Genomic DNA, 22812 nt, shown 5'->3' on the forward strand with positions numbered 1-22812 from the left:
TACTCTGTATCACGTTTAAGTCCAATGCCTGGCAGAAAAAGGTTAATGCATTAAACGTATGTAATGCATCTGTTGGAAAAGCAGTAAGAGGAAATACACATAGTGCATTCCAGGCCTTGTAGAGGCACACATAGTGCTCAGCTTTGAATAAACACTTGCAGATATTCATCCAGTCTACTTCAGTTCACACTAGGCATGTGTGTTCCTGAGGACCCCAGGTAGTACAGTGCAGTGAGTATGAAGTTGTTTGGGATCGCGGTTCTATAGATAGAACACTGCAAAAACTTCTTGACTTTGGTGTGTGTCTATTCATGCTGTTACGGAATTGTTGCTTGGAGCTTCCACAAAATATGACAGTCTGCCGCTATACGACCACCACTGCGTAAATAGACACATCAGAATCCAGGCTCTCCAATCACTTACTGTACCAAAAGGGCGTGAACTTAAAAAAAAAAACAGAATTTATGTTGGAGTAACACAGACCCCGGACCTTTCATCCGGTTGTTTCAACAATTAGAAACACCACTTCTTCTTAGTCATAACCCATTCAAATATAAACACACTGTCATCACACACACATCTTGTCACAATAAACTGTATTGTGCTGCCATTTCTGATTTGTAAATGACAACTCCCTGTGTACGATGAATACAGATACCAATATTTGTGTGACGTAAACATACCGATTGTATCCTTTTAGACCACCACAAAGTACTGAGTTGTCTGTGTTACATATTGGATGTGGTAAACTATCCACATCCTTGTGGAGACACTCTTAAAGACAGTTAATGGAAGACGCAGAATTTGGCCTGGGACTGAAAAGGTAATACTACTCAAAAGACCAATTACATTTATTGAGGGACTTGCAGAAAATTGGAAGTAGAAATAAAATTAGTGCGATGGCATTCACATAAATTATTATACAGCAAACTTTCTGTATATGACGTGAACTATGCTTCAATGAACCAGGTAAGTGAGCCTAAGGATTCCTTTCAGTATAGTTATATCAGAGTGCAGATATGGGGACAAGGTGAGAGAAAAAAATGAGGAGCTGCTGAATAATGTCAGTAAATCCTGCTCTTTCTTTTTGTTACTACACACACACACACACACACACACACACATGCATACAGAGTCACAATCCGCACACACGCAGCAGTCACAGGCTCAAACTGCTTCCCAGTTGTCTGCTATTGCCAGCTACCTGAAGGCAGGCATTAATTCCCTGCAATCACAACTATAAAGCCCAATCCCTCCACCCGGGACAGAGATCCAGCAGGATCAAAAACGATTGCCTCAAACCATTCTCTTTTACCGCTCACCACTCGCCATAATAGCAGCACATGGGCACGCGTAAAGCCTCTGCACACCAGCCGCCCAAACATTGAGAAATATATGAAAAACCCGCCCACGATTGTAAACACAAGCCAGTTTATTGTTTGTCAGTTTTCATATCCTTCCTTGTTTGCTCTCCCTGTAATACGGCCGAGTGAAAATTAAATAATGGAGAACGAGGCTGCGCTTTATTTCTTATTTCTCCTCGTTCTGTTTTAGAGTTGTTGAAAACTTGTTCTTGTCACCATTGTTTACCACTGGGCTTAAGGGGAAATTGCATCCGTGCTTCCCTCTTCCAAATCCATATTCTATTTATGTTTTCTCCGGGAGTAAGAGAGCAGGAAATAAGGTAACGTATGTCTACAGAAATATACAAACAGAAGACAGAAAGCTGCTTTAACTATACGCATGACCTTTTTCTTCAAGTGTAACGCTGACTACCTTTTGATAGGTACACCTTCAGATATCTTACTTGATGAATGGCACGTTATGGTATAGATCTGAAGGACATATTATCATGAAAGTGCTTCCTTGGCCTAAAAAAAGAGAGATGAAAACATGGGTGCCACAGATGAATGTTAATAAATGGCGCTATAAAAAGCAGAGCCAGTGAAATCATCAAAATAATGAGCTGGATAGGGTTTTTTTTCCCCCTCTCAATTCCTTTCTGGGAGCTCTGCCTTCAACACTTCAGCTCTGGTCGTTGTGTTCAGCCAGCCTGTAGCGCCCTGGCTAAAGCCTGCATATGGACAGATGATCCAACCTCCATCCAGATCTCTCTCCCAATCTCTGCAGCCACGGCTGATAATATGGTAATAAAAAGGGCTGTTAAGATGGTTGCTACTAGAGAGCGCAACTGAGACTGGGATGATGATGGAGCAAAATGTCCTAGCTTTAGGAACAGAGCCACATCTGATTCACTACACCAAACTACAGCATTTAGAGGTTTATCTTTGGCATAGTAAGGACACAGAGCTAGATGACGGCCCTTTCATTTTGAGATATGGCAAACCTTTCATATTGGGTAATGGGGGCTTGTCAATATCCCGGTCATCACGCAGTTTGTTGTTGATGAGAAGAGATTAAATTAGATTGGATTTACATTTATTCACTTATCTACCAGTGAAGACTGGGACCAGCCTCAACCATGCAGACCACTTTAGATTTCATCTGATCTGATTACCCGACTCTGCCTTTCATATTGCGTAAAACTTTACTGTTTTGATTCTTTCTCACTGGTCTCCTCAGTGTCGTTTAAAGCTGCAATTGGCAGCTTTTGTCAACAATGGACGCAACATTTCTCATTAACCCATACGTATATACAGCAAATCGAGCACCAAACAGCAGAAGGACAACGCTAGTGAGTGAACTGATGAACATAGTGGAGCACTCCACTGCTAAAAAGACCCATATTTTACTGCTTTTCAGCCCGGTGTAAAGTTACTCTGGGCTAACATTTAACACATTGCGTTTACACTCTGATTACAAGTTCACATGCACAACAAGCAAATACATCATTGGATAACCAGCATCCTGTGTTTTTAGTACTTTTAAAACATGGTAGCTCCTTGGCATGCATGGCAAAAAAAACAGTTATTTTCGAGTGTAATCCCTAACCAAATATTCCAAATCAGTCTGGAGATATTAAACAAACCAGAACCAAAACAGAACCACAGATTAGTTCACACGGGCAGTCACAGATGGGAAGCGGGGGGAAGAACTAGATGGGAATCGAAAGTAGGTATTTGACCATGATTTGTCATTCCATGCGGCAGCCTTTGAACGCTCTCACCAAATAAATATTCATGACAAGAGGGAGGGGGGTCGTTCGCTCTCGTCCTTCCACCGTTGCAGAGAGCCTGGGTAAATCTCCACGTGAGAAATGACTCTGTCAGGACCCATTTCAGAGTCACAACTCAGCGACCCTGTCCACCCACCGTCCACACATCAGCGCTGCCACAGAGGACTCCGTCTTCCGTAATTCCACTATCTCTGCTTTCCACTTTTCCCTCCAATCTGCCTCACCTTTTCTACCATCATTAGCTCCACTCTCTCCTTGGTGTGTCTCTCTTGGTCTCTTCTCTTTTTTCTTCAACCCTTTATCTGCTTCTTCCACTTTGCATCTTCAACCACGTTGAAGCTGAAGAAAGACGGACGCTGGAGGGTCTGGTCACTGTGTGTGGTGAATGCAGAGCAGCTCATTTAGTTCTCCTAAGGTTCTTGATCTCTTGCACTCAAGAGCGAGAGAAAGATAATTTGGTCTTTACATTGAGAGTGTGTGTGTGTGTGTGTGGGGGGGGGCGGGGCAAGAATGGAAGAAGAATAGAGATTCAAAGCACTGGAGAAATTTAGAAAGACAGAAATAATGAGCAAAAGGAACAGTTGATTGAAAGAAAGAACAAAGATAATGATGTAGTTTTGGTTTGGCTCTGCACGATAAGCCTACACCTGGCTTGTGTTTCCACTGCCGACAGTACCTTTACTTGGTAGGCGGGGTTTATTCCAGACACGGCAGCTATGTAAATATGGTGACATCATAGCAGCAGACACAGTGTAGCCGCTTGATCAATTCAATGAAGAGGAACAATGCCACACAGTAAACAAAGAGCTTGGTGCAGCATTTATCTGTATCACAAAACTCTTCGCTCTTGCCCGAGGTGACTACACATGACAGTTTAACTCTTGCGCGGAAATGATTCTGTCGACCAAATAAAAGGCTTCACCCACGAAAGGGTGACAAAAAAAAAGATGTGGCGTGGCTCAATTATGTTGGTTCCCTTTCCAACTTTTGACAGTGGAAATGCAAATAAACGCATGCTGTATTTTACTGCGGGAGCGGCACCACCGAGTGGAAATAAGGCTTATGTAACATTAAATAAGTTACCCAAAAGCCCTTGAGACTTGGCAATTTAACAACAGCACACAAACAAATGAATACAAATAAATGTAAACAAAGAGCTCAACATGCTGCTTTTCATTAAATGGAATGATTGGTCATTGTTAGTCAAGCAAACAAAAAGCTAATGGCTACTGTACAATCATCTTCTGGAGTCTACCAAACCTTGATGACTGCATTGAAGATTTGAAACATGTGAATGAGTACAGTCAATGATATGAAGTGAAGTGTGCAGACCAAGGGCCTAGCTGGTCACGTGTGTAAAAACGTGTGCATCGTTGTTCTTGAACCTGTGCAAACGAACAGGGTTTCATCCAACTGTCAGTTCTTTGAGCGAGGGTGGAGAACTGCAGAGACGTCCATAGAGTCATTAGTATTTCCTACAGATGCGAGCATGCATGTGTGTGTGCGTGTGTGTGTGTGTGTGTGTGTGAGCAATCCAGAAAGCCTTGATTTTTTGAATGCTTGCTTGAAAATTAGTATGTGTGTTAGAAAGCAGGAGTGTGGGATAATTGAGGAGTATGACTTATGTTAGGAAACTTCAAAAGAATGGATGCAAATATAAAATCCTATTAGGACCCCTGGGGGGATGTCATTAAAACTAAAACAAACACAGACAATGGCAAAAAAAAGCACAGATGTAGTATTTCAATTGGTTCAACTAGAGCCACATAATGCAAGTCAATTCTCATATCTCTAATGTAATGTTTAAAGATATCCATATCAAGCATCAACTCTCTGGGGGAATAGTCAAATCTAACAACTGTATACAGAGATGTCTCGGACTGTATATCCTATTTAGAAATAATGGTTGGTATATAGAAATGGCAGGATGAGTTTGAATAAGATGGAACATGCTTAGGGCTGGTAAAAAGCATGGAAATAAATATAGAAAATAGACCTTGTCCGTGTATAATGAACAATATTTTCTTATTTAAGGTGGATGTTCTCGCTTAGCCTCTCAAATGGATAACAACAGATATAGTTGGCAGTGGCTGTACTTATAGGCATAGAGTTGGCCGATAAACAGTGGCAGAGTCATATGTTTTTGACCAACAATGCGAGGACATGGCTGCAATCTGCCAGATGCACTGGTAGCTCCAGGATTCTGTTAGCACAGTGGCATTGTCGTTTAGAGGATGGTTGAAAGCCAATAGAATTGGAGATTTCTGAATAAGTGTATAAACATTTGTAATTCATCAAATTAAAGTGTCACATAAAAGGCAACACTTTTACTAAGCCAAAAGCAAAGGCCTTTCCTCAAAAACTGGGCAAAAGGATGACTCGCCCACAGTCACTGCCTAAATCCTGTTATATGTGTATAAGATATTACTGTATTGGATATTCAGTCTTCTTCACATTAACCCAATCATTTTCATAAGATACATATAGGACCTACTTTATCTAGGCTTTACTTTTTTAGACTACTGCACACATTCCCATACAAGCCTTCACAAAAACCCTCTTGTGAGTTCATTTCTTCTTTGTATGTCCTGTTGGCACTTGCAAGGCCAGCCAGCATCAATACAGGCCCCTAAATTGCAGACAATTGCAACACCTTACACCAGCAACTTCACTGTTTTCATCTCCAATCTTGTCCTCATAACCGGCTCAGCATTGTTCTAGCTGTCATCCTATTTATATGCAATTTTCCTTTATGTTAGTGTCATCTATTTTGCCTGTAGCCTTAGAGGGATGGTTCAGTATTGTTTAAGTGGTTGTATGAGGTACTTATGCATTGTAATTCTGTAACATTATGGAAAAAGGGGTCAGCCCAGTCATGTAAAAAAGTTTGAGGGAGATGTCGCTGTAGCAGAAGTCAGCATTTTACTGTTGCAGAAGGGGGCCAGCCGGAAAACTTTTGCCATATATATAAATGCTTACCTTAAAAACTATTTATAATATCTATTCATATAATATTATAATATATTATAATGACACCATATTTGTTTTGAAAAGTTACATTTGGGTGTGTTGGAAATGTTCCCGACATTAAAAAAATGTATAAAAAAATAAACTCACCTAGATCGTATACTTTCTCATCTTGGCTGGCAACATAATTTTTATGCCCGCCCGCCCCCACACAGTCATTATCACATTTTGACTAAGACAAGTTACTTTCCAACTCGACCATAGAACAGCTGAAGCCGCTTCCATCCACCCACTGCAAAAACAAAGTTAAGTGCTGGAGCCGTTTCACATTCAGACGAGTAGAGAGAATAAATTCTCTGTGCTTTTGATGTTGAGAGCTAACAAGAAGCACTTGTGTCAGAGTCAAAATACTTGACATGTGCGTTACCTTTTTAAAGTATTTTGGTTCGTGACTGTTTAAAATAAATGCCTGAATTAGAGCTGAATGCTGCAGTCCTATTACCAACAATAAAGGATCGGAACATTGCCTCGGCTGACTCCTTTGTTTCGAAAAAGCAACACTATTACAGCTCAAGAACAATGTTTCATTTGAACTGCATTATAGTTTCAGGTAATCGAAATGTTCAGGTGAGAAAGAGAATAAAAGGCCTCTGAGGTGTGTGAGTAAAGCAATCAGAAATACACCCACACACATATACACCCTACAAGGTTTTCCTCACATTTCCACTAAAAAGACGTTGTGCTCTTGCAGCAGCTGAATTCTTTGTCTCAACTGCTAACTAGCCTACTGGCTGCTCATTGTAGCTGAATTACAAACTGAGGACATGTAATATGATTTGACCTCATCTACACTGATAATGTTGCACTATAATCAATGACACCCCTGCTTTGTGTTTTTCTATTGCAAGCTCAGTACACGGCATGCTAGTCTTTTGAGCTGAAGAAACTAGTTGATCAGGTTGGGGTTAAAAAGGGTTATGCAACTGGGATACTTCTACTTCTGCCAGGAGAGGTTTCTTCCTTGGCATTTTACAGTTAAAGCTCTGAACAACATTCTTCCTTACCCTCCTCATTTTGTGAAGTTCGGGTAGTAAAGTTGCTCTGATATGAGCCATCACATCGAAAATCAACAAACACTCACACTATAACCATGGCTTTTTGTCCATGTGTTTTGCAAAAAAGGGTAGGCAATGTGAACCAGTGCATTGTGAATGAGCCAGACTGGGCCAAGACTGAATATCATAAATCACAGTGTATAGAGCCATGTTAATTTGAGCCCTTGTCCTCTGTTGGTATAGGAACACACTGCAGCTGTAATGAATGTGCACGTTCCTGGCCTGAATACACAAACATACGTTGCTTTGAGGCCCAAGAGATGAAGACACTCTCACAAAAGGCAAGGCATAGCTGAAATGAAGTATTAGCAAAATAATAAACCTGTAGATGACTGTGCTTTTTTCCCCTTAATCCAATCTTGACATATATTGGTTTGCCTTCTCATACAAAACAGGTGAAATTGGAAGAATAATGATGTAAATGTTTTCAAGGTTTTTTTTTTTACTTTTAAACCTGAGGGGCACTAGTATGCTCTGATAAAATGGCTGACATTTAACAATGGCAGTGGCCAGTCCGCTCATTTGTGCTTATTTAAATCCCATAGAAAAAAAAAATCTAAGTCAAATACTCTGGGTGTGTAAACAGCTACAGTATATGGCTGAAAAGGACACTCTCATGTCTCCACTGGCTCCATTAGATAAAATTATCTCCCATCGATCTTGGAAACCCTCTGTGGAGCAGTAACATCAGCTTGTACTGTCTCAGCCGTCAACTGTCTGTCAACAGTTTTTGTGTGTGTGTGTGTGTGTGTGTGTGTGTACATGTTTGTGTGTGTGTCTGCGTGTGAGTGTGAGTGTGAGTGTGCATGAGTGTGTGCGTGCGTGTGCGTGTGTGTATGTGTGTGTGTGTGTGCATGTATGGTGTGTGTGTGTGCGCGTGTATGTTGTATGTTTGAGTGTATGTGTGTCTGTGTGTGTGTGTGTGTGTGTGTGTGTGCGAGGTTGTGTGTGACCTGCACACCCAAGGTCTGTGTGCAGTACACTGTTTGACTTCTGACAGCCCACTAGAGTTCCTGTAATTCTGCAGGTGACTTGTCCCAGCACAGCAGTAGAGCGTGTCTCCTTGTGGGACTCTAGTGGAGGCAGTGAAAGCCCCCATTTGAGCAGGTCAACCACACAGGGGCTCCTGTAATGGTGAACGCACTGATAAACCGGCCACCCGCTGCTGCATGGGGGGGAAAAAACCAAGCCGTCAGTATGGGGGCCACCGCGGCGGAAAATTGTGTCCAGTAAAGCGTGCAAGGTGTGGAGAGGATGTGACAGTCAAGACGTGCAATCCTAATGAAAATCAAAATCCAGTCGGCTCGCTCCTCTGAGAATCTCTCCACAGCCGTATAGCACGGCGGCAGCTCCCACATGGCTGATAGGAGTGGTGAGGTTCAGATAATTAGATTGCATAATTAATGTGAATGCATATCACTGTTGTCAGGTCAAAAACGGTGTATTTGGAAAGACGTAATCCTTTCATGGACTTGAGGAAACAGCTTTTGCTTTGAATGCCAGCTGTGCATGTATCTTTTTTTATCAGTTGTTTGAATTAGTCACTGCATGCGTGTGTGAGGGGGTGGACGACGTGCATGGCACCTCTGTGGAAATCACTGCACTCACCTTCATTACATGCTGCCTTCCCATGAGCGCCACAGCACCAGTATACTTGCAAATAGCTATATAGATTTTTTAATTACTTCAGGACTGCCGGACAAATTCCCGCACGGATCACCCGAATACAAGGAACTCACTGAGACGGTCTAATTTCTTTGTGGTTGGGTATTTATGATCAAAGTGTACGCAAATTGTAGTCACATATGAGCATGGATTCAAATGACCAACACATACTATTGGAAGCTAATGGGCAAGCTCGCCAGTCGCATGGTAGTTATGGTGATAAGCCTGGCACATGGAAGCGGAGGGCTGCCAGAGTCAATTTGATAATTGAAAGAAAACATAAGACGGGGTGATCAAAGATATCTCTGTCTTATCTCAAAAGCCGTCACATCTGTCTTTTGAGCCCTCTGAACATTTCATTTTCCCCCAGAAATAGCCTCTGCCCTGGTAATGACTAACAGTCAAGCGGGGCTTTTTCTTTTTTTCCGTGGCATCAGAGTAACTGGAAGAAGTGGCTTTGTAGATGAGACTCCTTTCATTTTGAATGTAGAAAGCTATACTCGCCCTGTGTGTACATATTCAACTGGAATGCATTGAAAGTTTTAAATGAAGCAGCCCTGCACACTGGTACAGCCCGGGCCTGAATGTCGCATAAAAAAGTAAGATCAAAGTGTGGATCATCAAGACAGCACTCAAAGAGAGTTTCAACAGCTTTAACATGTAGTGAGGCCAGCATATGTACAACTGTCAAGGAGGAGGTCACTGTCAATTTAATGTCATCCTCCTTTTTTTCCGACCACTTAATTCTTTGGTCCAATCATTTAATTCATTTGTAGGCTCAATGCCTTGGAGCTGCCTGCATTAATATGACATAAACCCCTGAATGAAGGGTTACATTAATTGTGTCTAAAGGAATTCAACTGAATTGGCAGTCCTCTCTGTCAGTAGCAGGCAAAAAAGTTGGCTCTCTCATTCCCCCACGTTGACATCAAAAGCAATAAGTGGGAAGAGCAATTCTAATTGCCTCCAAGCAACCTGTCATGCGTAGGCATCAATATAAGCATATAAGCATTGTGTGCTCGCCTCAAATGGGTTTTTCCTCAATTCCTAAACTGTTTCTTGACAGTCAAGTTCAGGGGTTAGTGGCCACTCTACCTCTAGAATGCCAAAATCCTCTTACCATGGAGCATTCTGGCATAAACGCACAGGCAAACACTCTCACACAAACACTCACACGGACCTACATGTGCACAGTTTACAGTTTAAAAAACGAAGTGGATTTGAGTGGCAATTATCCTTGACAACCCTTCAGAGAATATTTGGCGTTTTGTCACCACCTAGGCATCAGATGGGGTACTGTGTGCTTTTAGTGCAGACAAAAAAAAACCATTTGTATCTTCTCATATGTCAAATATTTCTCTTTGCCTGATGTCTGCCGCCACACTGAAGCAAGGGTGATTTGAAAGGCAGGGAGAGAAATGGCTAAAAATGACATGTAATTTTGTTTTTCGGGGGGGGGGGGGGAATTACCTAGCAACTGAAGAGAGACTTTAAAGACATATTTTGGAGAAATGAAAGAAGGGGGAAGTGGTCAGATGAATAGAAAAAATGGATGAAGAAACACGGTGGAACAGTAAGTAGTGGGAGGGATGAAGTGGGTAAGCTGGAGTGATTTCTTGTAAACGTCAAGAAGGCCTTCTCAACTATCATTTCCGCTCAACAGCAGAGAGGGATTGGAATGACTTCAAAGACACTTACTGAACACAGACTAAAGTGAGAAATCCCCATCATGTTGGGGACAGAATGAAAAAGAAGAGTCTGATTCTTTCAAACAATCACATCACATGAGAGTTAAGTAGCACATCAGAGAAAGTTTCCACTGATGCTTGAACAACAACGACGCCGGTATTTGATGTGTTTTTTTTTCCAGCACTATAGCATCAAGATTAGATTGTAATCAAACAGAAGATGGCACATTTAAAACAAGTGTCAACATGAAATCATCATGGGAAATAATTTCCCAACCACAGAGGGTTAGGAAGGGAGAAGTGAGAATAGTTTTAAAGTGCACTTCTCGGCTTAAATGTGTGTGTGTGTGTGTGTGTGTGTGTGTGTGTGTGTGTGTGTGTGTGTGTGTGCGTGCGTGCGTGCGTGCGTGCGTGCGTGCGTGCGTGCGTGCGTGCGTGCGTGCGTGCGTGCGTGCGTGCGTGCGTGCGTGCGTGCGTGCGTGCGTGCGTGCGTGTGTGTGTGTGTGTGTGTGTGTGTGCGTGCGTGTGTGTGTGCGTGCGTTTATACAGACCACTGCCCAAACAGAATGTGTGACCCAAATCTCCTTCCTCAATTCATTCTATATTCTCTTCTTGCCCATCTTTGCTGGCTGAATTTGTCAGTAACCGCTAATCAAAATGATTATGATGAAACCTGGTAATGTAATGGTAATGCAATACCTTAACGAACACCTTTCTGACAGTCTAAACAGACCAAGTATAAATGTTAAGTGTTTATGTAAAGTCTATTGCTTGACTACCAACGCAGATGTTGCGTGTCTTTCTTGGTAAAGAAATATCAAGGGTTTAATAAGTTGCTTTTAAACTTTAACTTTAACCAATTTGGTCAAGGAAAATTCTTCATCATAATGCCAGACGTAGACTGAAGTGCAAGATAAGCATGCCGCAAGCCATGCATCACATCATCTCTGTTGAGTATTCAGAAAAATACACTCATTAAACTATAGTGTTGCCACACTGAAAAACACACACACAAAAAAAACACAACGGTATTCATCCAAATGTGTGTACAGAGCCTAATTTGAGCTATAGGTCCGGTTAAAACCTAGTGGTGTGTTACCACCCCGAGGTACTTATTACAGCGCTGTAGATAACTGTTAGGATTTAGTATTTTCCTCCCCGATGCTCCATTTAGTTTTAATATGTGCAGGTAAATATGTGGTCTGAGAAAAGAGTCTCAGTCCCAGAGTGCATTTTTTTTAGTTTCTTCCTCCTGAAAAAGGATATAGGGGAGAGTTGGCCTAAGTTGTGCATTTTGGAAGTTGTTCCACCCCTTGTTTCTAGAAAACCGTGGAAGAAATTGGAAATGTGACCACATATTTAAGAAGAGACATCCATTTGACTCATCCTGTAAATAAGGGAGACACACCAGGAATAAGATATAAGCACATTTAAGCTAAAAAAACTGTGTTTTGCCTTTCAAAGTAAAATTTCCATGATCAAGGTTTTTTGATTATTGTGTCTGAACAATTATAGACAAGTTTGAAAACATTTGACACATGTTTTAGTGCTTTGGTATGCTACATTTTGAGTGTATACAGTTTGCACGATGTCAGCCCTAAACTGCTGCATCATGCTTATTATCCAAAATTCTGGGGATGGGGTGATTTGTGCCAAAGGGCCTGGGTGAGTTATAAGTAAGTAAGTAAGTAAAATGTATTTATAAAAGCACATTTATGACAGTTTGCACTGTCCAAAGTGCTGTACATAGTGCATTCAGTAGGTAAACAATGAAGGTAAAATAACAATAACCAAAATGAAAGACGTACATCCACATAAACACAGATAGTAGTGCAGAGGTAAGTAAGTAGTGCAGAGGTTAATGGGGAGGAAACACCAGGGTGTACATATGGGTTTTGAGCCTTGATTTAAAGGCAGAAATGTAGAGGGAATCACATTTGTCAGGTGGCAGTTGGTTCCACAAGCACGGAGCAACTAGTGCAAAGTAAATTTCTGAGAGTTGTGCCAGTGGCATGGCTGTATACGCTGGTCACCAAAAGAAAGTGATTGTCTACAGTAGCTCAGAAGAGAGTGACATCTCAATTCCACTTAACGACACCACTGATGAGAGTTCAGATGGCCAGAAAGATGATGATGGTGACTTTGTCATTGTGAGCTTTGCAGGTAAAACCATTAGATCTGCTAGGCCTTGTTTAAGAAAATTGTCCTTCAATCTTTGTCAACGATTTACTTTAAATAAACCTTAAATAAGTGATTGTCTAATGGATGTGTCTTGCATTACAGTTTATGAGATATATAGCAATGTCACAATTCACCCCATGGTATTCTCTCCAACCGCACAACTTACACCACCCCGGGGGCAAGTTGTGCATCAAGACAACTTTTTTTCCGAAAGCTATATTTCTTCAACAGTTTATTCCAGATCCAAAGTTTTTATTGCCAGGGATGCACAACACCCTGAAATATATGTACATATTTGAGTTGGAGACTTTACTGTCAAGGCCTTACTTTAAAGTCACTTTGAGTGAAAAGTTGCACAACTTAGGCCACTCTCCCCTACAGAAGGAAAAAAATCTAAAATATCTATTTCAGTATACTCACTTACTGATCTAGCAACCTTGTGGCCGGGGAAGCACATCTATTTAGCAAGACCCATTTATCTACATAAACACTGCTAGGCAGCTAGTCACCTACCATATACACTCATGAAAAATAGATTAAGCGCAGCGGGCAGAAATCTCCATCACCCTGCTTTTGACCCTGAGGCTACAATTAACAATGCAGTCGGTGATGAAAAGCTAGCTATTCAGTGACCTATGCTAAGAGCCTCTTATTCATGACCGAATGAGTACGGTCTGCAACACATCTATTACCTTAACTAAATAGAAAAGTGCCTCACCACACCAACAATGAAGCGCTATTACTTGGCTGGGAGGATAATGCGACTTACAATATCAGCGCCAGCTACTATCATCAGCAAGAGCACTCTAGTGGAAGAAATGGGACCCTGCGCCACCAGCCCCTTTCACATGAATACTCCCACTGTGCTGCTGGCAGCTTCACACACTTGGTGGCAATGGAGAAGTAGTCGCAATCACACTGGAGAAAAAAAAAACTTGAACCCCCCTGCCAAATATAGCTTCTGTCTGTGTGTGTGTGTGTGTGTGTGTGTGCGTGCGTGCGTGCGTGTGTGTGTGTGTGTGTGTGACAATAAAAGGAGGGGGGAGGACATATCTGGATGTTTGCGAGTGTCAAAAAGACAGACAAACAGAGCCGGCAAATAGCTTGTGACTATCTGTAATGTGTTAGGAAGAATGTTTGTCAGGGTGGCAGAGAGAGACTGAGGAAGTGAGAGACAAGGGGTGTTGGCTGTTTCTCTCCCACACTCGTTAGATTTTAAACGTGACCATGTTATTGCTTTTTTGTGTGTGCTTGTCTTTCTGCCTTTGTCTGACACCTTTTCCCCCTGTTTCTGTGTGCTTTTTCATCAAGCTCGTCTGTCCACAGCATTGATAAGAAGAGAACAAACTGATGAGGAAAGTTTGATCAACCGGAGGGACAGCATCACATTGCACTGCTGTGTCCTTCACACATGGTTACTACTGAGGCTGTGTGTGTGTGTGTGTGTGTGTGTGTGTGTGCGTGTGTGTGTGTGTGTGTGCGTGCGTGTGTGCGTGCGTGTGTGTGTGCGTTGTCTCTTCTACGATTTCTCTACCCACTAAAACTCATCAGTACTTACAAATAAGCCTCTTTTTTTCCTCCTTGGCATGTTTCACGATTACCCCGAGCAATGTCGATTGACATTTTGCATAATTAGGCCACTTAGATCAAATACAGACAGATTTGAATGCTTCACTAAGGGTAGGTATTTACTTGAATTGCTACTCTTGCTAGCTGTCACTCATCCTGCCTCGCTTGGTCTCCCTCTGATCTGCCGCTTTCCCCAGTACACGTGTGGTGGCAACGTCAAGTGAAAGATGATTGAAGATGATCTGGGTTCACCTCAAAGGTCCCGCCCTCCCACAGCTGAGTTAAGATAGCGGTTGACCTAACAGTGGTAGGACTGATAAGAAGTATTTTAGACCTTCCGCTTATAAGAAAATAATGCAAGTGCAAGTGGCCAGGTGCGCACATGACAGTGGCCTTATCAAAGGTTATTTTTTATACATTCTGGTTTTACCTTGTAGAAATCAAAACACTTTTTCCTTTTTACACAATGTCTGACTTTGGGGGGAATAAAACAATGTGTGTGTGTGTGTGTGTGTGTGTGTGTGTGTGTGTGTGTGTGTGTGTGTGTGTGTGTGTGTGTGTGTGTGTGTGTGTGTGTGTGTGTGTGTGTGTGTGTTTTATTATAACCTTTATTTAACCAGGAATTTAGTTTAAAAATCTATTTTTCAAGGGTGACCTGGCCAAGACAGGCAGCAGCATAATAAATACACATCGTTTCAGACAAGGAAAGACAAGAGGACACAGTGAGTAGAACTAAAATAAAGCAAAGCAGTTCTCATTATGCAATAACAATTTAAAAGAGCCATTTTTTTAAGCAGTAAAAATTATTGAAAATTCAATAATTTTTTCATATTTTTTTCATTTTGGACTTAAACGCATTTAACGAGATTAATGAATTAAATCTCAGGTCATTCTGCAGCATATTCCATGCAGAGGGTGTGTGTGTGTGTGTGTGTGTGTGTGTGTGTGTGTGCGCGCGCGCCTGTGTATGTGCGTTCACTTACAGGAAGCTTTTAGAGTTAATATGTTTTGTGTCATTAAAAGCTGGCTCCAGAAAAAAATAAACTCCAAGGAGCACTATAGCACCACATGCTGTGGTTGCTTGTGTGCTTTCACTACAGGAAACACAGCACAGATAGGGAGAACGGGAAGTGGACTGAAACCTCAAAGACCATCACTAGAAATTGTTTTCATTTTAGCCATCTCATCTCACGCTCCTATTCTTCTAAGTGGTTGGGTGTCTCTGTAGGCCCATGAATTGCAAACTTATCTGCAATTTTTCTTAACTCTAACCTATAACCTTTATTCCAGCTCCTTGACTATGGGAGCTTAAGCACCACAGAGCAGTGTGTGGGGGGGGGGGGGGGGTGAGGGGAGAGCAAGCAAGTGTGAGAAAAAAGTGAGAGGAAGACAGACAGGGAGGCAAAGAAAGAAATCATCCTGTCGTAATGACTGGCATTACTCATTAGTGTCATTATTAGCCTTTGTAGTGTGCCGTTAGAGTTGATTCTTAACAGACTCCATCAGAAAAAAAGCCCCAAGCTGAAGCAGCACTTGAGAAGGCCAGTTTGAAAGGAGACTCTACCAACAGGAACCTTCATGGGAGATGCAGTAGGAGGTCTGCTTTGAAAGGATACCATCATTGTAACAAGTGGTGAAAGACATGAAAGGGCTCCGTATAATGTAGATTTCGCTAATGAGGAAACCACAGCAAAGTGTATAGTGGGTATATACAGCTGGCAACCTTTATTATCCTCTGCAGAAGCTGATGCATGACTGAACAATAGACACATTGGAATATATGTATAACTGAATCTAGATATGGAGAAATGATTAAAAGACTAGGATGCCAAACACAACATGGACCTAAAAATGTAATATATTGTGATATGTATTTGCATGATCGCTGTAGTATCGTCAGATCCAAAATCAATATTTTGAAAAAAGAAATTCAGGTTTTAAATGAGGTGTGAACACTGAACAGTGAAAACGGATTCTGTAGATGTTGGAGCAGAGCACTGAATTGCAGGGGTTTGAATTTGAATTAAAGTTTGAATTAAATAAAAAATGATTTATTTGTCCACTGAATTATCAATTAGCGCTGTCAAGTAGTGTAGTGTAGTGAGACCACCCAGATTGTACACAGCAACTTGTATTTCAGCTCTGTTTTTACATTCTCAGGGAACTATGTGGAATATCGCAATATGCATCGCAAAATACATTGCAATTTATCGTGATATATCATATCGTGATAGGTATTTGTATCGTGAACTCCTTGCCAATACCCTGCCCGACTGAAGAATGTGTGTGTGAGTTCACATTTCACACCTGTTGCCGCACTCCTGAATAATAATTGGCGCTGACGTACCAGAGATGGCTGTGTCGTCTCTTTTTGATACCCTGGATCAATGGAACTGAGGGAGGGAGGAGTCTTCTATCTATCTATCTATCTATCTATCTATCTATCTATCTATCTATCTATCTATCTATCTATCTATCTATCTATCTATCTATCTATCTATCTATCTATCTATCTATCTATCTGTCTATCTATCTCTTCTCTGGGTCTGCAGCAGCTTAAGCAGGAACTTTAACAGTCTGTTGGTCACTGCAAGCCCATAAAACGTCCATGACAGCAAATCTCCGCGCGGACACGCCCAGGTGCCAGCCCAGAATTTAAACTGTGACTGTAGCTGTCATCTACTAGTGCGAGAACGATAAGGGAAAAGGAAACAGAGAGAGTGAAGGGAGAACATTGTAAGTGAGCGTTTAAAGGAAATGAATGGGGTATTACAGTTTTTCTCAGTTGCTTTGGTGCTTTTCTCAGATCAGAATGAAAATTCTCATAACTATTAGTTCAACCTCCGCAACATTTAGTCATTTGAGCACATCATAGTAGCAATTTCTCCTTCCTCTGAACAAATTGCAAATGCTTTTGGACATGTATCAGTTGCTTTCATACAATTCTCTGCTGTTTTATAACATTGTCATTTGCTTATGTCATGTCAGTCAAAATTAACTAAACTTATGGATGCTGAATAGTCTTTCCCAATAAAACTAATAATCTTCATTTCATTGCTTGAGTCATTACATACAAAATTGTTGAACTAGTTATCAAATTCTATCAAGCAAATTTTATACCTTTTCTTTATCATAGATACTTTCCTCGCTGCATTGCAAGGGATAATATCCGTTGTGATGTAGATAAAAATATGTGGCCAGACAAACAGGAACGTCTGGATGTGCCAGAATGATTTACCTATATGTTCAGTTACAATATGTCCTGTTATATTGTTCACATTTGTGCACAGCTCTACCAAAAGGGTGTTTTTTTATGTTTGTTCTAAATAAGTGACTGAAGTGTATTTTTCTTTAGCACAATGCTGTAGAATTGCAAAGAGCATATACAGTAAAAATGTGAAACATACATATTCAGTGTCTTGTACTCACTTACTCCCCTAACTACAGCAATGTGTAACTTTACTGTAGTTTTCAAATGGCTGTACAAATAGTGTATAGTGCTGTCTTGAGCATTTTCAGGTAGTGTCACCGAGTTCTGACCTTTTTTTTGCATTGGAAAACAAAGAGAATAAACTGTCATAATGAAAACATGACAAAGCCATTTGACTATCTTGTTCATAAACGATGGTGTCAAGACTTCTCATTTTGATGACACTGGCAGTTTCATTGACATGAATACTTGCTTTTGAGGAATAGACTATCCATTTTGAGCAAGTGACGTACTTTTGCAGGTTATTCACTAGGTTTTGCAGTTTGCACTAATTGTTTTGAGAAATGCACTAACTGCTGTGCAAATGTTAATAGTGATGTGAGAAAAGCACCAAAGCGACTGAGAAAAACTGTAACTCAAACCCACAACATCCTTCTAACTATGTAATATGGGGAATATGGTTGGATGATAGTAAAGTATCTGAAAAGAGTTAGGCATATTTATCAATCCAAATGAAAGATTTTATCATTTGATTTCATTTGATCAACTTTACAGAAAGTCGGTTTGGATGAGGCGGGCTAACACTCTGGTTCTTATTACACAATAAATATTTGAACCAATCACTGGCAATTCTGTGCCTGAGCGTTCTATAAAAACAATGACTGCTGCCATGGAGACCGTTTGATACGACCACGCCCACACAGTCCTGTCAAACGGTATACTCTAGATACTAAAGAAAATCTTCTTTTTTTAACAAAGTTTTATAATATGTAGGAACATTAATCATATGCGGATTTTTACTATTTACTTTAAGGTTGTGGTAACACTTTATAATAACTATCCGTTGTAACTCGTTAATAGATCATTAGTAAACTCTTAATTAATGATTATTAATGATTTGTTAAGTGTTTGTTAGCAGTTTGTTAAGGATTTATAACAATGGTAGATAGTTAATAGCTTAATAATTGAATCAGTTCATCTGTGACGAGGCTGAAATAGGCTATAGACTATACACAGTACATGGGCAACTGAGGGCAGCCCCATTTTCAAATATTTTTAAATAAACTCAATACACACTGTGCATGCCATGGACCTCCCAGATGAACTGATTCAATTATTAAGCTATTAACTGTCTACCATTGTTATAAATCCTTAACAAACTGCCAACAAACACTTAACAAATCATTAATAATCATTAATTAAGAGTTTACTAATGATCTATTAACGAGTTACAACGGATAGTTATTATAAAGTGTTACCAAGGTTGTTTAATGGTGTTTAATTAAGATAGAAAAAATGTATTTCACAGGGGGGGAGGGGGGGGGTTGACGTGAAACAGACCACAAGCTGAGGGGAGAAGCAAACAAATATACAAGACAGACACAGAGGAGGGAAGACGGTGAATGACAAATCAAAGTGTGTGTGTGAGAAAGAGAAAGAGAGAGAGAAAGAAGGGGAATAAAAATCCTAGCACCTGCAGCTCCCAGCTGTGCTGTGCTTATTCTGAATCATTGCTCCACCCGGAGAGACTGCTTAGCGTTTCATTTGGAAAACAGGGATTTATTACCAAGGAGGGGGCCGCTACTGGTGTGTGTGCCTACATGTTGGTGTGCGTGTGTGTGTGTGTGTGTGAGAGAGAGAGAGAGAGAGAGAGAGAGAGAGAGAGAGAGAGAGAGAGAGAGGAAGGGAGGGAGATAGAGAGAGAGGGAGAGAGAGAGAGAGGAAGGGAGGGAGATAGAGAGAGAGAGAGAGAGAGAGAGGAAGGGAGGGAGATAGAGAGAGAGAGAGGGAGGCGGTGGGAGTATACGATACGTAGGAGTATACCGTATGGCTGCTCGTCGTGGAGAGAGACTTGGCTCCCTACCTGAGCATCTATAAATAAGAGTACCTAGTTCGACCCCCCCCCCCCCCACACACACTGTAATGTTGTGAGATTTGCTGCGATCCTGAGAGGGGAGGAGGCAGATTCACAATGTGCATGTGGATGATGAGTCAGGTGGAACGAGAGTGAGTGCACATGTTGCATATATGGCCTACTGTGTGTGTGTGTGTGTGTGTGTGTGTGTGTGTGTGTGTGTGTGTGTGTGTGTGTGTGTGTGTGTGTGTGTGTGTGTGTGTGTGTGTGTGTGTGTGTGTGTGTGTGTGTGTGTTTCTGGGCGAACTGGAAAGCTGCGCGTTGGATCACTGGAGGGGAGAATGGTGACATATGGTCGAAGTTCCCGGTGGTTTGCATCAATCTGTGCTCTATTCACTCTGCCGTATTCATTTAAATTTGGTGGGTATATATCAAAACATGTCCAGTCTACTGGTGGGACAGCCAGAGGATATGGAGATTCCCCCACACAGCAGACTGTACATTAAGCCAGCCAGAAGTACAGGCCTAAGGACAGCCGGCCCAGCGCCATACGTTTAAATCTGTCTGCATATCTGCCACTTGGTCTGAGTGTCTTTGAGTCAACTTTATCCACAGCAGCAAGTGCGTGAGTGGAAGTACAAATCAGGAATAATCCCTTGGTTTTGAAGGCATTTTTGCCCCGTCTCTTCCTCATGTTTATAGTGAATGAATCGAGTCAATGGTAAGCCTTGTCGAAGAGACGTAGTGATAATACACATCTGCGTGTGGGTTGGGGTGTGTGGGAGGTGTGTGCAAGAGGGGACAGCTCCCAATCAATAAAACACAAAGCTAAATCATTTTCTTTAGAAACACTATTAGCCTGAATCATGATCGGCCCACATCCTAAGATCGAAACACTACAACGTGGAAATGAACCGGTGGCTTATCCAATTAAAATGAATAACTAACAGCCACTAATGTGCACTTAAGAGCCCATGCAGGTCAAACGAGACATATCAAATGAAAGGCGGGCGCCTCTTACAGATCTAAATCCAGGGGAGAAGGAGAGAAAGTAGAGAGGGAGAGAGAGAGAAAACGGGAAGAAGAGAGCGAAGACGCACAACACACAACAGTTTCCCAAATGAGTTGTTTTTTCTGCCATGCTTCAGGGCTCACCACCATTGTTGTGTGTATAAAGGTCTCAGCTCGGTTATTTTGGGATTATCTGCAGATAAACATTTGCAAAAGTGCCACAAGAAGTACCACTGTCATCAGAGAACGTATAGGCTAGACAGTGAGGACTTCAATGGACTATAGCACAGGTCTTCATGTGTGCTGCATAGGGAGTGTTTTTACATCCGCCTGCATGGGAGGTCAGAGATCAAGGCAAACAGAGGGAGGGGCATCAGTGCGGCTGGGTTTCATGCTTTGCTCAAGGGAACAAATCTAAAGCAAATAGAGCCCTGGTGCTGCCCTTCTGCGATTATACAGTATAGTCATCTAAAGACTTGACTGGCAAATGCAGCTGCTCCCACTTACAGTATCTCTCTCTCTCTCTCTCTCTCTCTCTCTCTCTCTCTCTCTCTCTCTCTCTCTCTTCATAATAAAGTCACATCAAACGGGCGAGTGGCTCTCTCCCGGTGGGAATTAAGGCTATTAAATATATCCCGCGAGAAATCCGCGTCAACAGAGAGCAAGAGAGAGAGAGAGAGAGAGAGAGAGAGAGAGAGAGAGAGAACGTCCACAGTAGAGTGGCCAAGTTAGTGTGAGCGTTTCTTTCCCTCAGCGGTGCCTCTCTCTCTGTCTCTCTCTGTAGGTCTCTCTCTTTCATCCACTTCTCCCCTCCGTCCGCCTGTGCTGCTTTACCCCTCCAGACCACACACACACACACACACACACACACACACACACACACACACACACACACACACACACACACACACACACACACACACACACACACACACACACACACACACACACACACACACACACACACACACACACACACACACACACACACACACACACACACACACACTCACTCACAAGCCCAAAGAAACGCTCGAGTGGAATATAGATGCGACTGGAGACAAGAGCCGGTGAAGATATGTTCCACTTAGACATAGCAGTGGATGGTACAACCTGCGCCTCGCTTTCCCTCTCGTTCCCCTCTTCTCATCCTGTTTTCTACCCCTTTATATTTAGGCTTCGTTTTATAAGACCCTCTCTTCTCGAGAAAAATGTGAGCAGCATTTCTAAAGTGGGCGACCAGTGCGGATTGCCAGAACCGTCCCCCAAAAGTAACTCGGACTACGGGAGTAAACTTGCTCGGACGCGGCACGGACGGATGGACTCGGCAGGTGCATGTGCAGATGTGTGTGTGTGTGTGTGTGTGTGTGTGTGTGTGTGTGTGTGTGTGTGTGTGTGTGTGTGTGTGTGTGTGTGTGTGTGTGTGTGTGTGATGTGCAGACTCGGGACAAACTTACAGACCTTAAGACATAGAAAAACCCCATCTGCGCCTCCAACTGCGCGAGTAGCCCGAGCGAGACCATGAAAAAGGAGAGTTGGATCGCTCAGTGAAACTGTCCCCCATACTCCAAAAAACACCCTCTATCACAACACTGCCATAGGCAACACACACACACACACACACACACACACACACACACACGCGCGCGCGTGCGTCTTACCTGGAGGACGAGGAAAGCAAAGAGGATACGCACTCCAATCTCCATGGTGGGTTTAATTTCTCTCGGTGTGAAACGGACAAAACTCTCAGCACAGGGTGATGTAGATGTAGTAGGCTGGGTCAGCTCTGCTCATAATTCCACTGTCCAAGCGCCGGAGAGAGAGAGCGAGGGGAACGCTTTTCTTCGCCGTGAGCCGCTGCGAGCTGCCAACTTCCCCCGAAATACAACTGCAGTCTGATCTGTTAAAGCATTGGATAGTGAAGCCGAACACCACAACCAATGGATTTATGAGGAGGACACACAGCGAAGGAGGAGGAGGAGGGGGGAGGAGGAGGAGTGGGGGGGGGGGGGGAGAGGGGAGTGATGCTGGTGGTGGGGTCCGTCTTTTTCTAAGTAGTTGACTGTCAGTCTCCACTCATTTTCATTGGGGCCAAATGTAGTCACCCAATTATATTTATATTTAAATGGTCGACAGGCGTAGCGGCAGCAGCAGCAGGCTTTCGAGGATCCATCAACACCATAACACACGCATCA

The 22812-nt window shown here is 42.2% G+C and overlaps 1 protein-coding gene across 1 annotated transcript in view; it reads right to left on the reverse strand.

Moving 5' to 3' along the window:
- cdh13 (cadherin 13, H-cadherin (heart)) overlaps positions 1–22363 on the reverse strand; it is a 357669-nt gene extending 335306 nt beyond the window's left edge. The window contains exon 1 of the mRNA XM_080027417.1: positions 22279–22363. Coding sequence (XP_079883543.1) covers positions 22279–22323 — 45 coding nt within the window. The 5' untranslated portion in view covers positions 22324–22363. The remainder of the gene's footprint in view (positions 1–22278) is intronic.
- Between the last annotated feature and the right edge of the window lie 449 nt (positions 22364–22812).

Source organism: Ammodytes marinus (assembly GCF_949987685.1).
Source record: "Ammodytes marinus genome assembly, chromosome: 5".
NCBI lineage: Eukaryota > Metazoa > Chordata > Actinopteri > Uranoscopiformes > Ammodytidae > Ammodytes > Ammodytes marinus.